The sequence below is a fragment of the Myodes glareolus genome, chromosome 24 (assembly GCF_982192425.1).
Source record: "Myodes glareolus chromosome 24, mMyoGla1.1, whole genome shotgun sequence".
Taxonomy (NCBI): Eukaryota; Metazoa; Chordata; class Mammalia; order Rodentia; family Cricetidae; genus Myodes; species Myodes glareolus.
Genome location: NC_142049.1, coordinates 47,618,299 through 47,638,798, shown reverse-complemented (window position 1 = coordinate 47,638,798; position 20,500 = coordinate 47,618,299). Strand labels below are relative to the sequence as shown.

At 46.8% G+C, this 20,500-nt stretch overlaps 1 protein-coding gene across 1 annotated transcript in view; it reads left to right on the top strand.

The window, feature by feature from the left end:
• Positions 1-20,500, top strand: part of LOC125406520 (BOS complex subunit NOMO1) — a 56,847-nt gene that overhangs the window by 20,484 nt on the left and 15,863 nt on the right. Inside the window, exons 12-18 of the mRNA XM_048443554.3 lie at positions 2,806-2,980; positions 4,777-4,918; positions 6,417-6,548; positions 7,550-7,686; positions 9,633-9,720; positions 10,865-10,928; positions 11,401-11,496. Coding sequence (XP_048299511.1) covers positions 2,806-2,980; positions 4,777-4,918; positions 6,417-6,548; positions 7,550-7,686; positions 9,633-9,720; positions 10,865-10,928; positions 11,401-11,496 — 834 coding nt within the window. The remainder of the gene's footprint in view (positions 1-2,805; positions 2,981-4,776; positions 4,919-6,416; positions 6,549-7,549; positions 7,687-9,632; positions 9,721-10,864; positions 10,929-11,400; positions 11,497-20,500) is intronic.

Sequence of the window (20,500 nt, the reverse complement as noted above, 5' to 3'; positions counted from 1 at the left end):
GGTACTGGCAGGAGAGGAAATGAGAAGCCAGCATCGCTGCAGAGAGTCAGTCGACATACTGCCAGGCCCCAGCTTTCATCCGAACAACTGATGTGTGTGCATCTGATAATTTTTAAAGTTACTTGTATTTGTTTTGTATGTATAAGTGTGCCTACATGTATGTCTGTACACCATGTCCGTTCCATGCCCTTTGGAGGGCAGAAGAGGGCATCAGATCCCCTGGAACTGAAGTTGCAAACAGCTGTAAGCTGCCGCGTGGGTGCTGGGAATCAAACCCAGGTCTCTGCAAGAGTAGCCAGTTCTCTTAGCTGCTGAGCCATCTCCCCAGCCTCAATTTTATTTTTTAAATCTTATTACACCTATTTGTTTATTTGTGAGTTAGTCATGTCGTGTTGTGCCCTCCTCCCCCCTTATGTGTCCACATATGTGCCGTGGCACTCTTGTGGAGACAGGTCTCTCCACAACATGGGTCTTGGGGATTGAGCTCAGGTCATCAGGCTTGGCAGCAAGTGCCTTTTTGTAGCATGAGGGCCGGCTTGTTGGGGTTTCCGTCCCGCCTGGTACCCCAACAGCCGGCAAATCCCAAAGAGAAATTACACACAGGACTCCATAAGGTTATAAACTGATTGGCCCATCAGATCAGGCTCCTTATTAGTCCTTGTAACTTACATTAATCCATTATCATTATCTATGTTAGCACATGGCTCTGTACCTTTCTCAGCTGGGCAAGTTACATGTTGCCTCTTCAGTTGTCTGCGCCGGAGTGGCGAGAGAGCTTCCTGTGTCCCAGAAAACTCCCAGTCTCTTTGCTCCACCCCTACTTCCTGTCTGGCTTTCCCGCCTATACTGCCTGCCTGGCCAATCAGTGTTTTATTAAAATATGATTGACAGAATACAGACAATTCTCCCACACCACTTTTTTACTCACTGGACCATCTTGCTGACCCAAGATTCATTTTCCTTTTAAATTAAGTTTTTTTTTTGGTGTCTGTGTCTCTGTGTGTGCACATATGTAAATGGGTGCCCCGGGGACCAGAAAAGAGTATCAGATCTCCTGGAGCTGAATGAAAATGAGGACCTGGCCGCTCCTGGGTATGGTTAAGGAGGAGGTGTATTGTAGATATGAGGGAAAGAACAGCCAGAGGCACCTGGGAGGGTCCAGACAGAGCATGGCCAGTAGAATAGACCAGGATAGACCAGGCCACAGTGGACAGAGAGCAGAGTGGGGCAGGGAGACACAGAGTGTGAGCAAAGAGTGGGAGGGGCCATGAGAGCATATGAGAAAGATCAGCTGGAGAAGCTGGGGAAGGGAATGAACTGGGCAGGGAGAGGGGAACAGGTGAGAAGTGCTGAGAGTAGCCAGGACTCTGGAACTACCTGGAAGAGCCTGTCCGGAGAGCCTGAGGTTACTAGGCACCTCAGCCATTTGTCCTGAATTTCTTTTGGGACTTAATAGGAGTTTCAGGGGGTTGTGGACCCCTGAGGTGGGTGCTGAGAATTGAATGCAGGTCCTGACTGTGTGCTCTTAACCTCTGAGCATCTCTCCAGTTCTGATTTTTTTTTTCTGTTTTGAAACAGGGTTTCTCTGTGTAGCTTTGGAGTCTGTCCTGGAATTCTCTCTGTAGACCTTGATCTCACCAAGAGCCACCTGTCTCTGCTTCCCTAGTGCTGGGATTAAAGGTGTGCACCACCAGTGCCCAACTAGTCCTGATCCTTTAAAAAAAAAAAAACTGACAAGTTAAGAATGTAGAAACCACTGGGTGATGGTGGTGCATGCCTTTAATCCTAGCACGGGGAGGCAGAGGCAGGCGAATCTCTGTGAGTTCAAGGCCAGCCTAGTCTACAAAGTGAGTTCCAGGACAGCTAGAGCTACAGAGAAACCCTGTCTTAAAATAAAAAAAAAAAAAGAAAGAAAGAAAGAAAAAGAAAAAAAGATAAAAAGAATGTAGAAGCCTCTCTTGGATGACAGTCAGCACAGAAGCAGGTGGTGAGCCCTTTGCTTGCTCCTGAATGGCACATTCCATTCCTTGAGCCTGTCCCTGATTGTCCAGTTGGGTCAGACATCAGTTTCTCCAGCATTTTGTTTGGCCCATGATTGCCAGAAGCAGAAAGTTCTTTAGGATCGTTCTGTCCAAAGCAGCAGCTGACGTTTGCCTCCTGTGATGACTTAGGATGAGATTTGACCTTTAGTGAGTTAGAGAGATGACCGGCCTCCAGGTGGTGTCTTAGCTGCACATCAGACATGGAATTGGGAAGCAAACCTCAGGCCCTGACGGGCGCTCTTGCTGGCCTTCTTGGGTAGCAGCTGTACCTGCTGTGTGTTTCTTGAAGGGCCCCGTTATCTGGAAGCTGAAACCCAGGTCCTTCCCATCCTTAGGGCTCTGCCTTAATGAGAGGCTCTGGGGCTCTAGCTCCTGAGGAGTTCAGTTTCAACTTTGTTCTTACATGGCATCTCACCACAAATGAGGAGGACTGGTAGTTTCATGGCCTGGGTAATGGCACTTCTTTTTGAGAGCAGCTGACAACTTTTCCTTTTTGAAGGTTGACCCAAGTTATATCAGTAATCCAGTTATCTGAAATGTTTTTATTACCTGTAGATTTCCTGCAAATGGCTACTGCAGAGGTGGGGTGGGGAGCAGTATGTTACCCAGAGCACACTGCTCTGCCCTGGGCCCATCTGCAGACTTCCACAGGCGGGTCTCTAAAGTGAAAGTCACAAAGTCTGTTAGATAGTCTTGTGTTAGGTTGTCAGGGGCCTGCTCCCCTGCCTTAAGTCTTGCTGAATGACCAGACTTCTCGTTGCAGGTTCAGCATCTGTGGCCAGATATCCATCATCCGCTCCCCTGATACTGCCAAACAGATGAGTAAATACAAAGTGGTCCTGTCCTCGCAAGACAAGGACAAGTCTTTGGTCACCGTGGAGACGGATGCTCATGGATCATTTTGCTTTAAAGCGAAACCAGGGACCTACAAAGTCCAGGTGCATGGTTTGTGTTTGTCTTACAATATCTGTGGGTTGGGAAGGTGACTCTGTCAGGAGAGTGCTTGCCCTGCAAGCATGAGGACCTTTGATCCCTGGAGTCCATTACAAGGCATTGGCTTGTAATCCCAGTGCTGGGGAGGCAGAGCCAGGCAGATCCCTGAGGCTCACTGGCTGGCCAGGCTTGCCCGCTACGTAAGCTCCAGGCCAATGAGAGATTTCATCTCCAAATCTGAGGAAACAGCATCCAAGGTGACATCCAGCCTCCACTCTCTCTCACTGCCCCTACCCCAGCTCGAGGAAAAGCAAGGGTTTTCCGGAGTGTCATAAGCCTTTCAGTTCCGTCTCCTGACTCTGGAGCAGTCTCCTTCCTCTGTGTGAATGCTGTCGGTAGGCCGAGGCCGTCTTCTCTCATTGGGTATGTGCAGGGCTGGCAGCAAACGTGTGCCCTCCTGTGCCCTCCTTGTTTCTGGCATCCACGAGGCCAAAACAGAGCAAAACCAGTTCTTCTTGCAGTTTTAGAATTTCATGGTGCCAGCTTCTGAGAGCCCAGACTTGAGGAACTACCCCATCCTGACTCCAGGACAACCAACAGACCCCAGGGAGCCTGCCCATTCAGGCAGAGAAGCAGGGCAGCCCCTGTCTGGATATCCCCACAGTGGAGTAGGCCTGAGCACAACTGGGCTACTGGCAAGACAGCCAGAGGTCTGCCCACTTGGGAAGACCATGTCCCTGTAGCCCGCAGGGCTTGCCAGTCAAATCAGCTCTGCTCCCAGCTTTAGTGAGGGAGGACTGGAAGTGTCTACTAAGCCTGGGTCTTCTGGAGTGGGTTCCTCCTTCAAGTGGAGATATTTGGTGGGTGGCAGCTGCTATTATCGGTCACCTGTGCAGCTTATGTGAAGATGGCCACATCGACAGCTCCTGAGACTCTGTCAGAAGCCCAGAGTTGGGCAGTTCTTTACTGGGAATAAAACAGGGATGTCTGACTCCTTCTCCATCCTTTCCTGAGCGTGGGAAAGGCACACAGAAAAGGAATCAAGTGTGATGGCACATGCCTGCAATCCCAGCACTGGGGAGTGGAAGCAGGAGTGTGAATTTCAGGCTAGCCCAGGCTGCATAGTCTCTGTCTTATAGTAACACAGAAGAAAATAAGTACATGGAAAAAGAAAAAAATGACTGAATTCTACAGGCGCCTTTGGGGAGGCATCAGTCTCTCTCTGTGAAACTTGGTTTTATAACAGCCCAGGTTGACTTGGGCTTGGGGTGTTCTTTCTGCTTCAGACTCCTGAGTGCAAGCTTAGAGGCTGGTGCTGCCGTGCCTGGCTTAGGTATTATACTACTAGTGTGTTACTGTGAAATATCACTTCCAACTGGGCTTGTTGGCACATACCTTTAATCCCTGTACTCGGGGCCAGAGGCCAGCCTGGTCTACAGAGTGAGTTCCAGGACAGCCAGGGCTACACAGAGAAACCCTGTCTCAGGAAACAAACAGAATTGTTATATTTGGTGTGATTACACATCTAGGCTCAATGTGAACCTTCACTCTTTAGTATCTGCTGAGCCTGAGGCCCTCAGGAAGGCTCTAGTGCCCCACAGGCTGGGAAAGCTGTTCTCTGAAGCTTCTAGAACAGGTTCTCAACCTGTGGGTCACAACCCTTTGTGTGTGTGTGGGGTTCCATATCAGAATCCTGCATGTCAGATGTTTATACTGCAGTGTGGCCACAGCAGTAGCAGAACTGCAGTTGTGAACTAAATAACGTTATGTTGAGAACCACTGCCATCTCATCTTCTCACAGGTGGTGGTGCCTGAAGCTGAGACCAGAGCCGGGCTGATGCTGAAACCACAGACGTTCCCTGTCACCGTGACCAACAGGCCTGTGATGGATGTGGCTTTCATGCAGTTTTTGGCATCTGTTTCTGGAAAAGTCTCCTGCTTAGGTGAAGTGTCCACTGCAAGTGCGAGTTAGGAGAACCGGACAGTGGGAGGAGATGGGACCAGGTGTTTCTGAGTGGGGTTACAGTAAAGGCAGTGCCATTCCTGGGGAGGGCTGCAGGGCTCTGAGGTGTTTTTGTGAATGGTGATTTCTCAGTAACCGCCTAGCTACCAGTCACCTAGGTTGCTTCTACTTTATTTTCCAAAGGTTTCTTTTTAGGCTAAATCAGACCCTGCTTTCAATGTTAGCTCGTGTGTGTGCGTGTGCATGTGTATGCATGCTTGGTATGTGAGAGTGTATGTGCATGCGTGTGAGTGTGTGTGTACATGGTGTGAGTGTGTGTGTAGGTAAGGGCACAGTGTGTGTGGGCACACTTGCGCATGTGTGCCTGTGTGTGGAGGTCAGAGGGCGGTATTGAATGTCTTCCCTTGATCTGCCTGCACTGTTTTGTATTATTTGGAGACAGCTCATCAGTTCAACTAGGTGGCTGGACAAAGAGCTCTAGGTACTGCCTGTCTCTGCCTGCTCCCAGTGCTGGGGCTCCTGGCGCCATTGCCATGCCAGCTTTTTATCTGGGTTTATGGGAACCAAACTCAGATCCCTGTGTGTGTGAGGCAGGCAGCTCACCCCATACACATCCAGATCATCTCACCACACACACATCTGGATCATCTCCCCAGCCTCCTTTGTGGTTTTTTTTTTTTTTTTTTTGAGTCCGGGTCTCATGTAGTCCAAGGCTGAGAATGCTTTTTTTCAAATGATTTTTTTTTTTTTTAAAGAAAGATTCGTTATGTATAGTGTTCTGCGTTCTGCCTACATGTGTTCTTGCAGGCCAGAAGAGGGCCCCAGATCTTATGGTTGTGAGCTACCATGTGGTTGCTAGGAATTGAACTCAGGACCTCTGGAAGTATACTCTTACCTGCTGAGCCATCTCTCCAGCCCGTCTTAGAATGATCTTAATTTTCTTGCCTTCAGCTCCCAAATGCTAGGATTGTAGGCATGCACCATGACTCCTGGCAGGCCTGAGACTTTCACTTTGTAAAATGAGCTTACTGCCCCTCTTGGAGTCTGTAAGGGGTTTAAATACAGTTTCCTCAATGTTGCTGCCAATTCTGGCTAGATTCCAAGGACTGTGACCTATGGCAAGTTACTAACCCTCTCCATGCTTCATCCTCACTGGGAGGTAACAACAGAGTAACCCTTGGGCAAGGGTTGGGTGGAGTGCGGCTCCTGCGCCTCAGGACAGACCCTAGAGTACCGGAGGGTGCTGGCTCTGCAGGAGCTGAGTAGAGGTGTAGAGTAGGGGTCTGGTTCCCTGCCAAAGTGTCATTGTCTTAGAGTGACTGAGAACTGGGTCTTTGGAGGAAGTGGGCCAGAGCTGCTCTTGGGGGCTCCCAGGCGTTCTTTCTGAACTGGCCTCCAGGGCTTATTGCTCAGGCTAAGCACTCTTAGGCAGGGTTTGCGATGGGAGTCATGTGAGGTTCTCGGGTTTCTATCTACAGATACCTGTGGTGACCTGTTGGTGACCCTGCAGTCACTGAGCCGCCAGGGCGAGAAACGCAGCCTGCAACTCTCTGGCAAGGTCAACTCCATGACCTTTACCTTTGACAAAGTGCTCCCTGGGAAATACAAAGGTAAGATAAAGCATGCTACTTTCCTGAGCTCTCCCAAGCCTGCTCCCCCTTTGTGTTTTTTGTAAACCTTTCCTTGGGAACTCTGTCCTGGGACCTTGATCTGCAAAGGTCCCACCCCACGTGTCTGCTTTAGGGAGAGTGCCCTGACTAATCATTTTATTTCTAAGTGCCAGAACGGTCATGGGTCATGATGATGCCAGTCTCATGTCTGCCGCTTAGCTCTAGAGGGACCTTGGGCAGCCAGTCTTTCTCCTCCACAGATGGTTTGCTCATCTGTGAAATGGTACGATAGCCTTTCTCAGGAAGGGACTAAGCAAAGCACAAGCCTGGTCAGCCCATGCAGGTGCTGTTCCTGTCCTCAGCAAGCCAGCTCCTGCCTTCTTTTTGGACTAGACTTCTGGCTTGTGGAAAGTAGGCTTCTCTCTCTGGGGTTGTGTTTTTTGTCTCAGAGCTGGCAAACTGCCTGCTTTATAGTTTCTGTGGAGTCCTGTCATGCCCATGCGCACATAATAACTACTGCTTCTCGCCAGCCTCTGGCAGAGTCCAGAAGTCTAGACCTGCAGGGCTCACAGGAAGCTGGAGTTCAAGGTCTGCCAGAGCCGCATTCCACATAAACAACAACAAATTGGACAAAAATCAGTTGAAAATATTTACTGAAAGTCTGGTGACCTCCGGATATCTTTGTAGCCTGGCATCTTCAGTCTCCGTGGATTTCTAGTGACAGTTGTAGTGACAGTGGCCGCTGGTATCAGTTTTTCTTTGGCAGTGACTTGTCCTAAACATTGTTGACTGCCTAGGTGTTTTTTTATAAAGTGTATTTTCTTTTTAGAGAAGGTATCACTTAGAGCCCAGGTTGGCTATGGACTCATTTCATCCTCCTGCCTTAGCCTTCTGAGCGCTGGTACTGGGATTGCAAATGCACGGCACCATGTTCAGCGCACATGCACACCTGTGCAGCTGGTCGGCAGGTCCCCAGTGGCTTGGTGGTGTTTGCTTTGCAGTGAGCATCATGCATGAAGACTGGTGCTGGAGGAACAAGAGTCTGGAGCTGGAGGTTCTGGAGGACGACGTGTCTTCGGTGGAGTTCAGGCAGACCGGCTATATGCTGCGGTGTGCGCTCTCACACGCCATCACTCTGGTAAGTGTTCCTTTTGAAGGGTCGCAGAGAGAAGACCCAGTGGGTTCGGCAAGATGGCTCAGCCTGTAAAGGTGTTTGCTAGCAAGCTATATGGTCTGAATTTGATCCCCAGGACTCACACAGTGGAAGGAAAGAATCAGATCCTGCAAGTTACCCTCTGACCGACACATACATACAGTGCATGCATGCCCTTATACACCACACAGATACACACTCACACACACACTCTCCAAATTAAAAAGAATGTCTGGCTTCTAGCAATTGCCAGAACCTGGCACAGCAAGAATTTATAATGCAGTCAAGCCACGTTCCTTTTCCGCCCTGAGTTCCCGCCTGTTAGTGTTAGGGGAGCAGAGGGGCCCCTGTGGTGTGGGGTGTGTTGTGCTGCTTCTGGAAGTTCCCTTGTTTTTGCTGCAGCGTTGGGATCGTGTGCCCACTGCTCAGGCTGTTGTGTTGTATTTAAGGATTCCTCGGTGCCTCCAGTGCTCTAGGCTGTTCTCCCACAGGGGAAGAACTCATTCACGTACTCTCTGTCGTTCTGTTTGGATTTTAGTTCTTCTGGACTAAATCCAGGGATTCATATATACTGACCAAGCACTTACCACTGGGCTGTAGTGCTGGCCCTTAAAATATTTTTAAATTATTATTATTTTATTTGTTTGTTTATTGTATTTTGAGGTCTGATCTTTCTATATAATCCTGGCTATCCTGGGACATACTATGTAGACCAGGTGGCCTCAAACCATACTATGCTTATTCCTCTTGAGTGATGGGATTAAAGACAGAGAACATCATGCCCAGCCTAAATTATTGTTATTTTATGTTGTGTGTATGGGTGTTTTGCCTGTGTATGTCTGTACTACCTGTGTGCAATGTTCATGGAAGCCAAGAGACAGCATTGGGTTGCCTAGGACTGGAGTTGTAGAGAGTTGTGAATCTCCATGTAAGAACAAAGCCAGGTCTTCTGGAAGAATAACAGATTTGCTCAGCCATCTCTCCAGCTCCCTCTTTTTCACTCTCTGGTTTTGAAACTGAGTTTTTCTGAGTTGCCCAGGCTGTCTTCCCTCCAGGCCAGTGCCTGCCTACGCGGCTGTGGTCCTAGTCTCCAGGGACAGGGTTACTGCTGTAGTTTCCTCAGGGGGTGTAGCCGCCGTCGTTGTCAGACCGCATCAGAGAAGCAATTGGCAATGGCACGGCTGCTAACACTCAGGTACCCTTTATTCCGGGGACGGTTGGTGTACAGTCAAGAGTAAGCCAGTAGACACTCCTCTCCCTAAGCCCCGTAGTAGATTTCTGCTGCCTCTAGATTAAAATCTAAATTTTTGTGAATAAGGTGGGCCAGGAATTTGTGCTTGCCTCAGCCACACCTGACCTCCTCGCCCACTTCTCCTTGGGCCCCAGCGGCTCTTGCTTTCCTAGTTCTTCTGAACTTGTCTCGCTGTCGGTAGCCTTTGCACGTGCTCATCCCTCTGCCTAAAGGGCTACGCTTCCCTAGAAATGCGGGTTATTATTCTTCCTCACCATTGAGGCCTCAGCTAGTTTCCTGTTGAGAGGGTGGTGCTGAGGCCCAGGCCCCAGAACTCTAGAGCTCTGCAGGTGGTCATTCCGCTCATTGTATTTGCTTCTCTGCTTTATCTTCTCAGACCTGAAACGACTCATTCATTTGTTGAGTTGTTGATTTTCTGACTTCCTTAGTTAAAAGGCTACCCTCTGTTTCCCAGAGCAGGGTCACATGACCTGAGTCTGTCCTATGGCAGGCACTCAGTAAACAAGCGCTGACTGCTGCGAATAGCACATCTCAGTAAGGTTTGGAAGGTTTTCAGTTTTCCCGTGGCACCCAACAGCTCAAAGGGCCAAACTGGTGACTGGCTCAGAAACAGAAATGCCATTAATTACGTGGAGTGTCTGTCTCTCCATAAGTCACTGTGTTGGTTTTGGCTCCACAGGAGTTTCATCAGGATGGAAACGGCCCTGAGAATGTGGGGATTTACAACCTGTCCAGAGGAGTGAACCGCTTCTGCCTGTCCAAACCAGGTAAGCCTGGGAGGTAGGAGGGTGGGGCCAGGGTGGGCCTGAAGGGCAGTGGCGTTGGGTCCTTTTGCCTTCAGAGATGTTGAGGAGGTTGCTGGCCGGAGGCCTGTTTTCACAGTGATGTTGCCTTGTCTCTCTCTTAGTTCTAGTGAGATAGATTTTACACAGCGTGGAGTTCTCCAGCCTGGGAACTCAGAGGTGGAGCACCAACAGTGTGCTCTTAGGGCCTGGCCTCATCCCAGTGCCACACAAACAACACAGTTCATTCGCGTGAGATGTGAATGAGTGGTTTCTAGCACAGTTTGCCAGGTTGTGCAGTCATTGCCAGTCCCAGCCCTGCAGCAGCTCAGGCACCTTCGTCCCTCTGGGCCTGACCCTGGGCTCTGGCTTCTTACCTTTAGCGTAGTTTGGAAGTTGAGCCACATTGCAGTGTGTCAGTATTTAGTTCTGTTTTGTTGTGGATGAACAATATTCCACATTCCCTGTGTGTGTAGTCGTCTGTCATTTGCCATTTGAGGTGCACTGAGATTTCTTCCATTTTGGGTATTAGGAATAAGAGCTGTGTGCATGGTTTTATGCCTGTGTGTTACAGTTCTCTTATTTAGGAGCCTAAGAATGGAACCTCTTAATCATATGGTAAATTTATGGTGTAACTTGTAAAAGAAACTACCAGTTGGTTTCCAGGGAGACTGTTCCATTTGGCATACATTCTTCTCTGCCCAAGGTCTATTTGGGATCTTTCATTGTGTCTTTTGGCTGTTAGGGTTTTCTTGGGCCACTAAATACTCTCCCTGTAGGTGGCAAGCCCAGTGGCGGCCAGGCCAACCTGCTGCCCTCCCCACTGTGTGCCCACCCAGCATGGTGCTGGGCTGGAAAAGGTGGCGAGTCATTGTCTGTTGATGATTGTGGGGTGGGGGAGCTAATCATGGCCCCTGATGCCCACTGCAGTGAGAACAGAAAGGGGCTTGAGGCATTGTTAGCTCTGCTTGACTGCATTCCTCCCGCAGGTGGCGAGCTGTGCCCCTGACCCAGGTGTCACTCTCTCAGGTTTGCCTTGTGCTTTTGCCTCTCAGCACATGTGTTGGAATTGGAACTGCCTAACGTATGCACCCTGTCCTCAGCAATTCCTTTTGGTTTCTCTTTGTAGGTGTGTACAAAGTGACCCCGCGTTCCTGCCACCGCTTTGAGCAAGCCTTCTACACCTATGACACGTAAGCCTGGAGACAGTGCTTTGTGGTGTGTGTTCCCCTTCCTCTTCTGTCTCTTTGGCTGTTGGGTTTTTGTTCTTTTGGAAGAGGTAAGATTAGGCATTAAGGTGAATTTCTAGATGCAGGCTTTTTATTTGGACGTTACTGAGGAAATGGAGCAGGCTGTCCTTCCTAAGAACTATGTAAACTCAAGGGCCAGTGAGAGGGCTCACCAGGTAAAGGTGTGTGCCAGGCCATACTGGAGACCATAGTTCAAAACTTGGAAGCTATGTTAAGGTGGAAGGAGAGAATGTACTCCACAGAGCTGTCCTCTGATTGTACTTGTGAGCTTTCTGAGTTTCCTTACCCCAGCCTGTAGGCTGTTTCCCAGTGTATCAGGGTGGGGAAGGCCACCTCTGCAGGGGAGGTAAATACCGCAATCCCTTGGAGTCTGTCTGGGGTTGCTGCTAGCAGCTTCTCTGTGTTCTGATTATAGGTCTTCACCCAGTATCCTGACGCTAACAGCCATTCGCCACCATGTCCTGGGAACTATCACCACGGACAAAATGATGGATGTTACAGTGACTATCAAGTAAGATGGGTGTCCTGCGTGAGCGGGGGTGGGACTGGTGGAGAGGCCCTGGAAGATCCTAACGGACTCTGAGGATGGTTTTGAGCTCTTGTAAACCCACAGCAGTGAAGTCCCAACTGCTTGCTGACAGCTGGGGCTGTGTCTTAAGTCTGTTTGAATTCTTTATGCTTTTTGACTAGGAGAGAAAACTTCCGGGGTTTGTTCATTATAGTTCAAATGTTTTAGTGACTTAAAATTTTTTTAGATCTTTTCTCGAGGACATAAGGACTAGAGGTGCTCCTGTGGGTTGGAAGAAGTGCTTGGAAGGCTAGCTTACTGAGGGTTCTTCTGTTCTGGCTGCAGTGTGTCTGACACCCCAGCTTTCTTAGGAAGTGTCAGACTTTGGGCAGCATGGCTGTCTCACACAGATGGAATACCCAGGAACTTGCTTCCTCCCAACTACCTGCCCATCTGCCACGGATGCTGAGAACACTCAAACACAGACACGTGCACACACACTCATAGATATGTGCACACAGACACACATACACAGATAGACACATATGCATAGAAAAGTTTGCTTATTGTTTGTTTATTGGTCCTAGGGACTGACTTCAGAACCCCAGGCTTTGCACATGCTTAGCAGTTGCTCTACCACTGAGGGACACCTCCAGCCCTTTCTTTCATTTTCACTTTGAGACAGAGTTTCAGTCAAGTTGTCCAAGCTGGCCTTGAACTTGCTATGTGATCATTCTCTCTCAGCATCCTTCGTAGCTGAGATGATCAAACTGTGACATCTTGTCCAGAAAATGCTATGGAGAATTGTCAGGGTGCCTTCCTAGGCCACTGTCAATACCCCAATGGGACTGACAGTGTCATGGGGAAGCAAACGTGAGGAGGAAGACTGGCAGGGGCCTGGCTGTGTTGAGGGGTTTTTGTCTTTGACCCAAACACACTGTAAGGGTTTATGCAGTGTGAGTCAAGGCCTGTTGAGTGGAGAATAGACTAAAGAGGCTTAAGAGTGGGAGATGCTTGAAGCACAGGGAGGGACTTTGCAGCAGCCTAGAAAAGGGACAGGGTCTCAGCCAGCTAAGGCAGAGGTACAAAGAGCAGGGGATGTGGAGGGTTGGTGTGGAGGATGGAGGATGGAGAGCAGACAATTGGACTGGAAGAAAGAACACTGGATTTCATGAGTTGGCGGGACCTGAAGCTATGCCACCATCCGCTGTGTTTTAAAGTCCAGTTTACTGAGCACAGTCTTGCTAAATGTAGATACAGCACTAAGTGGATCAGGAAAAAAAGAGCCCGTGCCTTTTGGCTGCAGGGCTGGATAGGTGGGAACAAGGTTGTGTGTGAGGAGGGCCCACTGTTGGGTCTCAGTGTGGTACAGGCACTGCAGGCGCCAGGTCCTTCATCATTGGCAACAGTGACTCCAGGCCGTGTCTTTAAATCTTCACTATGTTAACTTTAGCTTTGCCCGGGGTTGGGGAAGGGGGAGAATGGCTGTCTTCTTGTAGCAGCTTGTGCTGACTGTATGAACTGTGTTTCTGGCTGGGTGCTACCTCTTGAACCCATCTGGGGATCCTGATCCTGCTAGGCTGTACCCCTTATCCTGTATCTGCTCTGTACTCTCTTGTTCAGAAGTGGCAGCTCCCATCTGTTTCCTAACCCTTGATCATTGTCCCTTGCTTTCCCTGGTCCAGCGACCCCTCAGCAAACCTTTGAGTTCACATCTCTTGCGGGTCCAGTGCTTGACTTCCACACTGTTCGCACTTGGCATGGTTTCGGGCTTGGGCCTTTGCAGCAGCCTCCTGCCTTTCTGCCTTCCTGTCCCGGCTGTGCCTCACGACTGAGCAGAGTGACTCTGCTGGTGTGGAGGTCAGTCCTTCCAGGATGGAAAACCCCCAGTTCCCGCCCAGATGCGTGTAGAGCCCACACAGGACTTTGAAGTGTCCCACCCGCCATCCACTCCTCAGAGAGGGTGAGGCTTCTCGTGGGGAGTCAACAAAGTCTGTCCCATCCCTTGAGGCAGGGCCAAGACCCTCCCCCTGTATCTAGGCTGAGCAAGGTATCCGTCCATAGGGAATGGGCTCCAAAGAGCCAGTTCATGCACTGGGGATAAATGATGGTTCCACTGCCCGTGGCCTACAAACTACCCAAGCTATACAGCTCTCACCCCCATTCAGAGGGCCTAGGCCAGTCCTATGCAGACTCTCTAGCTATCGGTCCATAGTCAGCGAGCTCCCACTTGCTTCGGTCAGCTGTTTTTATGGGTTTCCCCTCATAGTCTTGACCTCTTTGCTAATATTATTGCTCCACCCTCTCTATGACTAGACTCCAGGGGCTCAGCCCAGTGTTTTAAATTTTGTTCTTTGTTCATTTATAGAAGTTTGCTAAAATACTCGCTTTATGGCTTCACCTGAATATTCTATTACCCAAAGCAGTATGATTTCTTATAATAGGCATTAGGTTCTTTAATTGCTCCAGGAGGAGTTTCCTCTACAATGGCAACGAACGACTGAGCTGGATTTGGGATACTGCAAGAGGTCCCTCCCGGAGTTCCTGATGGCAGAGGATTGCCTGGCCTAGTCCTTGTTTACCTATTTTCACTAGTCCAATGCCTGCCTTTGCCATACCTTCCACATAATCCAGAAGGGAGGGGTGTTCTGAGTGGGTTGTTCTTAGAGAAACTATTGTTTCTAGGAGTGCCCTGTCTACAATCCCTTTGAAGGTGACCTTGTTTGCCACAATTATAACACTTGACATTTTGATTTTCCTCAAACCTCTGGAACTCACCTCTATATTCATGTATCATCATCTTCATTAGATTCAATATTAATTGAATCTCTAATCCAATCCTCCAAATGTGCTGACCTTGCCTTCAATGGCCTAATTATCCTTTTGTGTATAGAATTGGCATTTTTGAAAAGCCAGTTCAGTTCAATTATTATTTTTCTACCTTCTGAATTTGGTATCATTCTAGTTATTGCTGAAGTCATTCTTTGTTAGAACTCTGAAGGTTTCTTTTGGGCCCTGTATAACTTTAGTAAATGGCTCAATTTTCTTTCCTATCCTAAGTGTTCAAAGCTGCTTCACAGTAGAAATCTAGGGTGTGGTCATCATATACAGCTTGCTGTTCACTAGTAACATATTCTCCTTCTCCAAGAATTTGATCTTGAGAGAGTTCCTCACCTCTAGCTTTGCTCCGTTGCTCCATAGTCTTAGCCTCTTCTCTGATCTAGGTACTCCATGGTAATTGTTGCTCTAAAACAGCTTTAACCAGCGCTATCCAGTCATTAGGGATAATTCTATCAGGAACTGACCCATGAGTTTAACAATTGCTTCACAAAGTGAATGCATGCCATAGGAGACTATTGCTTCCTTGAATCCCCTTAAATCTGACATTGTCACAGGAAGTCTATTAATTTTAACAGAGGCCTCTGCCATTTGGCAATTCCTGTAAGGTTACTGGGCATATTAAGGTTGCCTATTTGAAAGTCGTAGTCTGTTCCTCTCTGTTCTTATAATGAATGGAGTGCTGAAATTGGCTCTCCAGTAAATTCTTCTGACTGGATTTGAATATCTCTGTGACTTGTTTTACTAGGTCTTTCTAAGGCCTGTATCTTAGCACTCAGATTAATCAACTTTCTTAGTGATAAGACAAACCGATAAAGTTTAAGATTGACATTACATAAATGCCATCTAAATTAGCTGTCTTCTCATTTAATCGTTCCATTTTCAAACTGTCTGGTATATCATCATACAGAGACCCAAATCCCGCCATTACAATGGTTTTTCCCATTTTTTAACTGAGAAAAGCTCTCTTAACTAATTCCTTCAAGAGTTCCCAGTTGTCTTACCAAATCTACTGATGATATTGATGAAGATGTGAGGTTTATTGCTGCTGCATAGAACATTAAAAGCCTGATTGGATTTTAAGGCAGCTATCTAGTTTGACAGCAGCCCAAGAAGGACGTTCAGGGAGCGCCTGCAGCACACAGTAGAGAGAGAGAGAAAGAGAGCCAGCTGTCTAAAAAACACATGGGATTGTTTGGAAAAAGCATGTCTGTTGGCAGCTGCCTGAAAGGTACAGAAGAAAGATTCCAAACTCGCTCAGTGGCTTGGGGGAGACAAAACCGATAACTTAGCAGGGCGGGGCTGGAGCCCCACGTGTAGCGCCAGCTTGAGCTCGGGGTCTCCTTTGTGAATTTGTAACTATTTAATTTTTCTATTTTGGGTAGTACAGGGTTTTTTTGTTTTGTTTTGTTTTTTAGGTTTTTGTTTTGTTCTTTTTTTCATTTTCATTTTTTTTTAAAAAGAAAGCAAACTGTCTTTTTCCATTATGCATACCAATCCAAGTTCCCAATTTTGTTAGCTGATGTCTATTTTGACTTTCCAGGTGGGTCTATATGTTTTTCTTAGGGTTCATCTTGTTACCCAGCTTCTCTAGGATCACGAACCATAGGCTCAATATCCTTTGTTTATGGCTAGTATCCACTAGTGAGTACATACCATATTCAAATTTTGGGTCTGAGTTACCTCACTCAGGATAGTGTTTTCTAGTTCCATCCATTTGCATGAAAATTTCAAGATGTTGTCTTTTACCACTGAGTAGTACTCTAATGTGTAAATGTGCCACATTTTCTTTATCCATTCTCAGATTGAGGGGCATCTAGGTTGTTTCTAGGTTCTGGCTATTACAAATAATGCTGCTATGAACATAGTTGAACAAATGTCTTTGTAGTGTGATTGAACATCTTTTGGATATATGCCCAAGATTGGTATTACTGGATCCTGAGGTAGGTTGATTCTCAATTTTCTGAGAAACCACCATACTGATTTCTAAAGTGGTTGTACAAGTTTGCATTCCCACCAGCATTGGATGAGCGTTCCCTTTATTCCATATCCTCTCCAGCATAGGCTATCATTGGTGGTTTTGATCTTAGCCATTCTGACAGGTGTAAGATGGTATCTCAGAGTTGTTTTGATTTGCATTTCCCTAATGGCTATGGATGTTGAACATTTCCTTAAATGTCTTTCGGCCATTTGAGATTTTTCTGTTGAGAATTCTCTGTTTAGTTCTGTACCCCATTTTCAGTTGGGTTATTTAGAATTTTGATGTCTGATTTCTTAAGTTCTTTATATGTTTTGGAGATCAGTCCTTTGTCTGATGTGGGATTGGTGATGGTCTTTTCCCATTCAGTAGGCTTCCTTTTTGTCTTATTGCCTGTGTCCTTTGCTTTACAAAAGAAACTTCTCAGTTTTAGGAGGTTCCATTTATTTATTGTTGCTCCTATTGTCTGTGCTACTGGGGTTATATTTAGGAAGTGGTCTCCTCTGGCCATGCATTGAAGGCTGCTTCCCACTTTCTCTTCTATCAGGTTCAGTGTGGTTGGATTTATTTTGAGGTTTTTAATCTATTTGGACTTGAGTTTTGTGCATGGGGATAGATATGGATCTATCTGTATTCTTCTACATGGCGACATCTAGTTATGCCAGTGTAGTAAAAGGAGGTGAGGGCCCCGTTCCCGCCACCTGAAATAGTTTATACCCGAAATAACCACACAGAAATTGTAGTAATTTCTTAATTATTATTAATTATAAATTATTAATTTCTTAATTAATTAAACACAGCCTGGCCCATTATCTCCAGCCCCTTATTGGCTAACTCTCACATATTGATCTAACCCATTTTTAATAATCTGTATTGCCACTTGACTGTGGCTTACTGGCAGGAGTCTAACCAGCGTCCGTCTTGGAGAGAAGAGCCATGGTGTCTGCTTGACTCTGCTTCTTTCTCCCAGCATTCTGTTTGCTCTACTACACTTATCTAAATTCTTCCCTATCAAAAAGCCAAGGCAGTTTCTTTATTTAACTAATGAAAGTAACACATAGACAGATGACCCTCCTACACCAATGCCAGCACCATTTGTTGAAGATGCTTTCTTTTTTCCATTGTATAATTTTAACTTCTTTGTCAAAAAATCAGGTGTTCATAGGTGTGTGGATTAATATCCAGGTCTTTGTTGAAGTCTCCTACTATTAGTGTGTGGGATTTGATGTGAGGTTTAAGCTTTAGTAATATTTCTTTTAGAAATGTGGGTGCTGTTGTATTTGGGGCATAGATGTTCATAATTGAGACTTCATCCTGTTGGATTTTTTTTTCTGTGACAAATGTGAAATGTCCTTCATCTCTTTTGATTGATTTTTAATTTGAAGTCTATTTTGTTAGATTTAGGATAGCTATACTAGCTTGTTTCTTAGGTCCATTTGATTGGAAAATCTTTTCCCAACCCCATATTCTGAGGCGATGTCTGTCTTTGAAGTTGAAGTGTGTTTCTTGTATGTAGCAGAAGGATGGATCTTGTTGTAACCAATATGTTAGCTTGTGTCTTTTTTTTAATAGACGAATTGAGTCCACTAATATTAAAAGATATTCATGACCAGTGATTGTTAGTTAGTTCCTGTTATTTTGATTTTGTTGTTGTTGGTGGGTGATACTGTGTGTGTGTTTCCCTTGGATTTTGCTGGTGTGGGATCATCTATTGCCTATGTTTTTGTGGGTGTAGCTAACTTTCTTGGTTAAAGTTTTTCTTCTAGTACTTTCTGTAGGGCTGGATTTGTACATATGTATTGTTTAAATTTGATTTTGTCTTGGAATATCTTATTTTCTCTGTCTATGATAACTGAAGGTTTTGCTGGATGTAGTAGTCTGGAGAGGCACCTGTGGTCTCTTAGTCTCTCCAGGACCTTCTGGCTTTCAGAGTCTGCACTGAGAAGTCGGGGTAATTCTGAGAGGTCTGCCTCTGTGTGTTACACGGCCTTTTCCTGTGCAGCTCTTAGTGTTCTTTTGATTATTATGTGGCGATGGTGCAGTCTATTTGGTGTTCTGTAAGCTTCTTGTACTTTCATAGGCGTGTCCTTCTTTAGCTTGAGGAAGTTCCTTTCTATGATCTTGTGCCTTTGAGCCGGACGACTTCTTCTATCCCTATTATTCTTAGGTTTGGTCTTTTCATGATGTCCCAGATTTCCTGGATATTTTGTGTTAAGAATTTGTTGGATTTAACATTTTCTTTGACCAATGAATCTATTTCCTCTATTGTATCTTCAATGCCTGAAATTCTCTCTTCTATATCTTGTAGTCTGTTGTATGCTTGCCTCTGTGGTTCCTGATCATTTACCCAGATTTCCATTTCCAGAATTCCCTCAGTTTGTGTTTTCTTTATTGCCTCTATTTTAGTCTTCAAGTCTTGAACTGTTTGCTTCTCCTGTTTGTTTTTTTTTCTTGGCTTTTTTTGCTTTCTTTTAAGGTATTCGTTAATTTCTTCCAATTTTTTGTTTGTCTTCCTCCATTTCTTAAGGGATTTTTCATTTCCTCTGTCGTCTTCATAAAGTTACTTTTAAGGTTGTTTTCTTCTGTATTATCTGTGTTGGGATGTTCAGGGCTTGCTGATATAGAATCTCTTGTTTCTGGTGGTGCCTAATTTCTCCTTATGCTATTGAATGTGTTCTTAAACTGCTGTCTACCCATCTCTTCCTCCAATGGGTGCAGGTGGGGCCTGTGACTTAGGTGGCTGCTCTTCCTCCAGTTGCAGGAGGGTCTGTGCCTCTGGTCACTGATCCAGGTGTAGGTGTGGCCAGGGTTCTGGTAGCTGCCCCTCCAGGTGCAGGCGGGGCCAAGGCCCCATCAGTTGCGTGTTCTGTGGGGGCTGATTGGGTATGGGGAGAGGCTGTTCCCAGGTCTGGGCTTCAGTGGGTGGGGTGAGACATGGCGTGTGCCTCCAGGGGCTGGAGCATAGATAGCAGGGCCCTCCAGGGGCTGGAGCATAGATAGCAGGGCCCTCCAGCTGGGAACCTAGACACTCACCTCTCCAGCTGTGCACCTGTGCGTTTTGATCTTGCTGTGTCTTGAACACCCAGTGAACTTTCTACCAGAGGACATCACCCTGTTGTCCACTTTCTTAAGCTTCTCCTCACGTGACCTTTGGTCAGGAATTCTCTCTGCCTGCCACTGTTTGCCCAGTCACCTGCTCAGAAGGACGACAGTGCGCCTCTGCTCATCATGTCTGCCTTCTCCGCTAACACACTGGAGTCTGAGTCCTCGGGGTCTGGAGTGTGGGCTGTTCCTTCATCCTGGAGTTCCCACTTCTGCTTTTCTTTATTTTGTCTTTTGTTTTTTTTTGAGACAGGGTTTCTCTATGTAGCTTTGGCTGTCCTGGAACTTGCTCTGTAGACCAGGCTGGGCTCAAACTGCTTCTTTCTTCCGAGCACTGGGATTGAAGGTGTGTTAAAGATGTGTACCACCATGCCCGACTCCTCATTTCTTCAGATTCGAGACAGATGTGACAGGGCAGAGGTCTAGAGCGTGGGTCCAGGTGCCATGTGAAAGTGGCCGGTTTTCATCAAGTTTAGGGCTTTTTCCAGCCAGTTCTGCTAGCATCTTCTGCTGTGTATGCTGTATCAAAATGTTCACTTTTTTGTGTATTTTCTAATTTTGTGTGTAGGTGTGTAGAGGTCACAGGTGTTGTTCCTCAGAAGCCATCTACCTTTTGTTTGAGACAGGGTCTCTTACTGCTTGGAGCTTTATGATCAGGTTAGGCCACCTGGCCAGGGAACGCCAGGGGTCCACCAGTGTCAGCTTCTCCAGCACTGGGATTATAATCACATTGCCATCACATCTGGATCTTTCGAAATTGTGTGTTTGGGGGCTCAAACTCAGATCCTCAAGTTACATATCAAGCACTTTCTTCAGACCCATCTTTTATTTTTTGCTAACCTAATTTGTGTTTATTATTATTATTTTATTTTTACTTCTGCATGTATGTCTACCATGTGCATGCAGAGGCCAGAAAAGGGCCTGGAATCAAACCCAGGTCCTCTGGGAGAGCAGCCAACAGCTGAGCCATCTCTCCAGCCTTCTAATTAGTGTTTTTAAAATGAAAGCTTATGTCACTATGGTGTCATTGTAAGGCGTCTGACTTTTGCTCATGAGTTCCCAGTTGTGGGAATATCAGGTTCCCATTTA